A 7,044-nucleotide genomic window follows, 5' to 3' on the forward strand; every position below is an offset into this window, starting at 1 on the left:
ACGCCTACATAGTAGGTCCCTGCATGATGGGGAGGGTGGCTGGATAAAAGCACAATTCTAGGGTCCAAAAAGAGAGCAGCCAGCCCAATGATGTCACTGTGTTGTAAGATGGGACACCCACTCCCTCAGGGTCCTTTCTGACTGATGAATTCCTTCCTCCCCTTTGCTGCCCAGCTCCATAGACTCCACCACAGCCCCACTCACCCCGGCTGGGGTCTCCGGGTGTCCCTGTACCTGTGTGCCTCCCACGGCTCAGAGGACTCAGAGAAGTCGACAGTGGTCACTGCTAGATTGAACTGACTTGTGCAAACAATAATGGGGAAATGGGTGGCATAAATTAGGGTGCGGCCCTGCTGTGGAACTCAGTGCAGCCTTCAGAAAGTGCTTTAATATGATTTATTCACCTGGGAAAGTGACCCCAACATACTGAAAAAAACCCAGCAGGAGTACAGTTGAAGTCTGTCTTTGTCATCATCGTGAATACACACAGGAGAGAGCAAACACCAAACTGACAGAAAATACATAGAAGAGGGCATAGTCGTTGTCTTTGGGTGGTGAGAATTGGGCGCTTTGGGTGTTTTCTTTTTCCCCTTGAAGTTTTTAAGCTGTTTGTTTCTTGTTGTTGTTGTTGTTATTTTTAAAGAAATACACGTCCTAGGGAAAAGGGAAGAAAGACGTGATGACCAGGAGGTCTCTGGTGAGAGATCAGGTGTTAAGGACATTGAGGGGAAATATGTTTCTTTGAGTTAAGGGTCCTCTCAACCTTCCACGGGAAGGTGAGATTCCACCTCACCCCCTTCTCTCTCAGCCTCACTGTCAGCTTGCACACCAGGTCATTTTTTCCTGCGGATGGGTCCAGGGTAACAGCCGGAGCTCTGATTGGTAAAACCAGAAGGGTTGGGTGGGGAAGCGGAGCAGGGAAATTGACCCTGTCTCCTTCTGCCTTATATGAGTTTCTGCAATAAAGCCAGCAGAATGTACTCCCGCCTCATCCAATTTACAAGGAAGGGAGATTCTGGAAAATATTCAGAAAGAAGAAACTGGTAAATGGAAATAATGACTCCCTCCCCTCCGTGGCTATTTCAAGAAGTCAAATGTATTATGCGTGTGATCTGTGTCTAGCCCAGGGCCTGGATTGTTTGGTTTTTGCAAATGTAACGATTCTGGCCAAGGGCTTTCTCCATTCCACTGCCGAGGGCTGTTCCCCAATCCTATTTCCCACTAGGGCTCGAGTTGTTCCATCATAGAGTCCTCTGTTCCTTGGGGTTTCTAAGAGCCTGAACCCTGCAGTGGGGCGGGGGTGGGGGCAGGTGAGGGTGGGGAGGAGATTGCTGGGTCCTACAACACTCAGATTGGAGTCAGCAGGAAATCCCCACTTCCAAGTTCACTGGTGGTGGGGGCAGGGGCAGGGGCCCGGGATGCTCAGTGGCTTGTTTACAAACGTTAATGCTCACAAATCATAAAATCCCATTTGGGCCCAAGTTCTTCCCTGGCACCCTCTGTTCCAGTCTTCTGGAATGTCCCATTTCGCTCATTCACTTCCTTTCTACCAGGGAGGAGTTCTTGGAGAGGATTCAGTCATCCCAGAAGTGATTTAGTCTAGACTGCCTTTAAACTCACTCACCCCCACACGGCTGCAATTCCACACTGTGCCAGGTGTCCCAGCCTGCCTCGGCTTGGGTCAGCGCGCCTGGCAGGTCACCCTTGCTGGGTCCCGGATCAGCCTCCAGGGGCCCGAGTCAGAACCCAGCGGAGAGTTCCTGCTCCGCGGTGGAGGGCGTCACAGAGCTGGCCCTCTCTAGTCTGTCCGTGGAGAGGAAGGGGAGCCTTTTAACCAAGCTTGTGGACAGCAGCTGGCGGAGCAGCTGGCGCAGGTACCTGCGGAATCGCTCCCCGACGAAGGCATAGATCACGGGGTTGACGCAGCAGTGCGTGTAGGCGATCACCTCCGTCACCTGGATGGCCAGGTCGAGCTGTTTGCTCTGCCTGCACTCGTCAGTGAAAAGGCTGTCTTGGAAAGCAGAGACCAATATGGCCAGGTTGTAGGGGGTCCAGAAGAGAAAGAAGACCACCATGATGACAAAGATCAGACGGACGGCTTTGGCCTTCTTCTCATTGGGTCGTTTGAGCAGAATCCGTATGATCTCAGTGTAGCAGATGATCATGACCAACAGGGGCAAAACCAGACCCAACATGTTCAGTTTCAGAGCCTGGAACTGTTTCCAGGCTTTGAGGGTTTCATGAGGGAAGTGGAGGCTGCAGGTGGTGTGGGAGAACTCCCACTGGATCTTGGAGAAGTAGAAGCCTGGGATGGAGGCCAAGAGGGCCAGGGCCCAGGCAGCACCGCTGGTGATGAGACCAAAGATGACGGTCCGAACCCGCAGGGCAAACACGGCATGGACGATGGCCAGGTACCTGTCCACGGTCAGCAGGATGATGAAAAAGATCTCGCTGTACAAGCCCGTGTAATAAAACCCCGAGAGCAACTTACAGGTGCCATCACTGAAGCTCCAGTCATCCTTCAGCTTGTAGTCGATCCAGAAGGGCAGTGTGAAGAGGAAGAGCAGGTCGGAAATGGCCAGGTTGAGGAGGTAGATGCTGGTCATGCTCTTGAGCCTCTTGTGCTGCATGAGGACCAGCAGCACCAGGATGTTGCCGACCAGGCCGATGATGAACACCAGGGAATACAAGGGGGGCAGCAGCTGGGCTCCAAAGGCCCTCACCTCCCCCTTCTGGCATGGGGTAATGCCCTCATAGTCATATTCCGTCGTCATGTCATAGTTCTTTGTGGGGGCCGAGGTTTCCATCATGGATTTTTGCACGAGTCAAGGAAGAGGATTTCTGTGGTTACTTGGCCAGGAAAGACGGTGGGCTGCGGACAACAAAGACGAGGCGGTGATTATAGGTTTTCACCCACCCGACAACTGTTTACTGAGTACCGACTATGTACCAGGCCCTGGGACTCAACCTTGAGCAAGATGGGATCCAGGTCCTCTCTGCCCTCGTGGACCCTGTGGTCTAACAGAGGGCGTAGGCAGTAAACAAGCCCATCAGTCGTTAATTCAATTACTTTGGCACTAAGTGTCGTGAAGGAAAAGGCCACCGGCTGCACAGCACAGACAGAGGGAGATCCGGCCACGCTGCCCCGAACCAGTGCTGCCCACGGCCTTGGCTGGACTTAGCGCTAGATAACTCCTCCCACCCCGACCAGAGGGGTGCTGCTATCGTTCCCTGGCTTAGAGTGATGATGCGAGAGTCAGAAGTGGTAAGGATACGTATCTAGGAGAACGAGAGCTGAAGTTGTTCTCGCGTGCATTCCTGAAGCCACATGCATCCTTGCGTCCAATCACGGAGCAATGATTTTGCACTGTGGGCTCTCTGGAAGGAAGCTGAGCGTCCCAGACTTGCAAATGGGTCTTCATGGCTGAGGGGGCTAAACAGGTTCTTAGCCAGGGATTATGTAGCATGGTGGGGGCACATGAAAGTGTGTAGGGTTATTATTTTATTTTATTTTATTTATTGTATTTCTTGGTTGCCACTGTGACTAGGGGATGCTACTGTCTGGTCATTCAGTAGGCAGGGCCAAGGATGTCCTCTAATGCAAAAATTATCATATCCCAAAGGCCCATAGTGCTGTCATAGTGAAATTCTAGAAGGCCAGCCCCATCTCTTAGTATAAGAGGACCCTGAGGACACCAGAGCAGGTCAGCTTGGCTCACATCATACAGCCTTGATGGAGCCCACGTGGACCTACAGGTCACTCAGTAGACCTCCCATGAGGGCTGTGAGGAGGATTCAGAGGACAGTACAGTCTGGGAGGAGTGGGGCAACCTGATGGGAAGAAGGGTTGGGGGTGGGCAGGGGAAGAGCTCAGAATAGCCTCGAGCCATGAGGCATCATGTGACGACCAGTAGCTGGAGTTCTGCTGAGATGCGCTCTGAGATATTTTTACCCAGGGTTGGCTTGAAACAAAGAAAAACAAAAAAACCTCTAGAGAGCTTGCCTTCGTGGGACTTTCCCAGCCCCCGATTTTCAGCATTCGTTTTCCATCCTTTCCATTTACGACAGAAACCTCCTTGAAGGGAGCATGGGCTTTCGTAGAACCTACCAGTGTGTGACTTTGGATGAGTTCATCTACCTCTCTGAGCCTCAGTTCCTCACCTGTATAGGTGCTGCCGAAGCGAGCACCTCAGTTCTTCATCCGTAATGTGAGAAAGTAACCCCTTGTGGGACTACTATAATGTATGAGAAAAGCCACCCCCTAGTACTTACCAGGCCCGCAGCAAATATTGGGGTTCCTCCTTCCCTGCACTGATCCTTCTCTGAGACCAGTCCCCAGCTCCAGTCCTGTTCTGGCTGATGTACCCTGCTCCCCAAGCTCCCCCACCAGTTCTCTCAGTAGTTAATCTGGAAAATGAATTCTACTCAAGAGTGGTGAACCAGGACAGTCCCCTCCATGCGAATTGCCCTTCGAAATTTTCCGTAGGTTCTCACCAGTCTGAAAAGTAGCCGGTTCCTACATCATAATTTGCACCCTGAATCGGGGTCTCTCGCACTCTTCCTTCTAAATTGCTTAATGAATGTTTCCTTCCTACAAAATTCACATTTCTGCAGTGGATGTTGGAAAATTAGGCACATGGGGTTGGGGGCAGAGGGAACGAGAGTGTCGTACAGCCTGGCTGGGGGACTGTCATTTCCAGTCAAATCCCCCCCTTATGGCCAACTCCTCCAGCTCTGGACTTGCCTCTACCCGACCAGCCCTGCTTCTGGAGAAACCCAGGCTGACCGTGCAAGTTGTGTGAACGATTTCTGATTTCCCGTCCGGATATGGACAGGTCGGCTTTGCCGAGAGCATTTTTGGTTGGGCTGGCAGGTTTTCAGCAGAAATTCCAAGCAGCTTGGAAGCCCTAGGAACAACTGGTGCAAGACTGAGCCCAGGAGCCCAGTTTCTGGGGAATTTTGGAAAAGGTGAAGGCAAACCGAGTCAGCATTGCTCATGCCATTTGAACAGAGAACCGCTTAACACCAGTCCCCTCCCCCATCTACTTCTAACTGTATTAACTATTTTGCCAACTTGCCAGGCACCACTCAACAACTCTGGGAGAGAGATGGCCTGGCATGGGGCGGTGGGGGGAGGCAGAAGGACCCTGTTGCCACCCAGCCCTGCTGGAGTCTGCTGCAAATTCCGCCCCAAGGCCATTGCGCAGCAGACAGCTGGAGCCCTGGACACCATCTGGGACCTTGTAGGGGCAGCATCCTCTAGCCTGGGAGTTGATGAAGGCCTTGAGCCGAGAAAGGGCAGCTGTAGGGATAAGACACCCAAAAGTGGTGGTGTGTAGGGGCTGGCTTATCCTGGTCATAAAAAACCAATCGTGTTTTTATCTCCCCTGCTCAACATTCAGGGGCTCCATAACTTGAAATCAACCGAAGTGAGGTTATTTACCCCATAGAAATCCACAAACACTAGAAATCAGGGCTCCCTCCGCCCCCCAGGAGAGCCACTTGTTAAACATTTACTGGTCCTTCACTCCCCACAGTCTGCATAGCCTAGAGCTGTCCTGCTAGTCAGATTGGGGGCTGAAGTGCCAGCAAGTGGTACACAGCCTGACGAAAACCTCTGCAAACTTCTGAGAGTTTCTAACTCTGAAATTCTGGGCCACTCCAGAGTTTATGGAGGAAAAGTTGAAATAGATACCTCCAAGTAACCCCCATACCTCTCTCTCCTCAGAGAAAATTCTGACCTGCCTCTTTGTTAGTAGAGCAGAATGGATGCATCCCAAGGGGACATTTCCCTGCCTTTGGGAGGGTAAAATCCTACCTCCTCAAAAGACAAACCAGCAGTCCTGATTGTAAGGCTCCTTGGGTCTAGTCTTCTCAAGAAACTGGTCCAGTATCAAATCATCCTCGCATCTGCAATGTTTTTTTCTAATTAGTATTTCCCTTTCGCTACAATTTCTTCATACACCGTGTTTGGTTTTTGTTTACACAGAGCAGATTGGCAAGTGATTTCCTCTTGAATGGTTTTTCAGAGATCCTCTTGTTCTTAACTGACTATAGAAAGGCAGATTTTCTCAAATCAGTCACCAAAAACCCATCATTCAGGAAAGCTTTTTACGAACCCATTTTACATCTGAGCACCCCATCTTATAAATTCACCCCTTGTGAGTATTGCTATACAATTAATTGCCTTATAGGTGCATTGATGGTCTACTTAGGCATTTGCTTGACCCTCGAAGAACTCCTCACCTTTGAGGAGACAGGTAAAGAATGTCCCGCAACACGAGGACCACAGTCCCACCTGGCTGCATGCATGTCTGCAAATCAGATTGACCTCATGGTAACTGAGGAGACAGAACAGACAAGTGCCACTTACTCTGGTCCCTAGGGGTTTTGTCCACGAAGTCTTTGTTTCTGGAGCTTTTAGAATCTTTATGAATTCAAGATTCAACGTCCTTACTGAGCAGGAAGTCTTCTGTTTCCTGTGTGATGATTGAGGACTCCAGGGTTCACAGTCTTTCAGAATGACAAGAAGGGGATAGAGTTCTTCTTTTTGTATCTGGTTGGGTGTCCGTGAGTGGCCACGACACCTGCCAGTGGCTGTTCCTCGATGCTGGGTTTGCTCAAAGGATTGTCTCTGCTCACAGAGATCGTGAGAATGATTGAAAGCACAGAGAAAGGATTGTGCTTCTCCCTGGGGAGCTCTGCCTTAAGGGGACTGGGCTGGGTGGGGTTGGGTGGAGTTGAGTGGGGGAGAGGTGGTATGAGGTGTTCTGGGAATTTGTGAAGCAATTGAAGGCTGAGATTATGTGTGTGTGTGTTGAGGGTTGAGGGTGGGCGGGGCGCGGACGTCTTGTGGTCAGTGAGTAGCCTTTTTTTTCTTAAAGCTTGCAGATGGAAGGGTTTAAACCAGAACTCAGTCCTGTTCCTCAAAATGAGAGGGCTGATAGCCCAAGAGAGTTGGCATTTTTCTCTTTGGGCCCCTAGGTCCTTCACCTCTGACCATTTGCTGTCCCTCTCTGCACCCCATTCCCTGCGGGACCAGAC

At 51.0% G+C, this 7,044-nt stretch overlaps 1 protein-coding gene across 2 annotated transcripts; it reads right to left on the bottom strand.

The window, feature by feature from the left end:
• Positions 1–388: 388 nt before the first annotated feature.
• LOC123932102 (C-C chemokine receptor type 1-like) lies at positions 389–6,739 on the bottom strand. Of its 2 annotated transcripts, XM_045989787.1 has the most exons (3): positions 6,374–6,739; positions 5,819–5,910; positions 389–2,872 (listed from the first exon to the last, which is right to left on the bottom strand). In XM_045989787.1, the coding sequence occupies exon 3, from the start codon at positions 2,808–2,810 to the stop codon at positions 1,740–1,742; it is 1,071 nt and encodes a 356-aa protein (XP_045845743.1). In that variant the 5' UTR covers positions 2,811–2,872; positions 5,819–5,910; positions 6,374–6,739; the 3' UTR covers positions 389–1,739. The 2 variants fall into 2 exon arrangements, with proteins under 2 accessions (XP_045845743.1, XP_045845741.1); XM_045989785.1 differs by lacking the exon at positions 5,819–5,910.
• Between the last annotated feature and the right edge of the window lie 305 nt (positions 6,740–7,044).

Source organism: Meles meles, chromosome 20, assembly GCF_922984935.1.
Source record: "Meles meles chromosome 20, mMelMel3.1 paternal haplotype, whole genome shotgun sequence".
NCBI lineage: Eukaryota > Metazoa > Chordata > Mammalia > Carnivora > Mustelidae > Meles > Meles meles.

What these genes read in the sequence shown, in the direction of transcription:
- LOC123932102 (XM_045989785.1), bottom strand. Translation starts at nt 2,810, where the DNA reads ATGATGGAAACCTCGGCCCCCACAAAGAACTATGACATGACGACGGAA.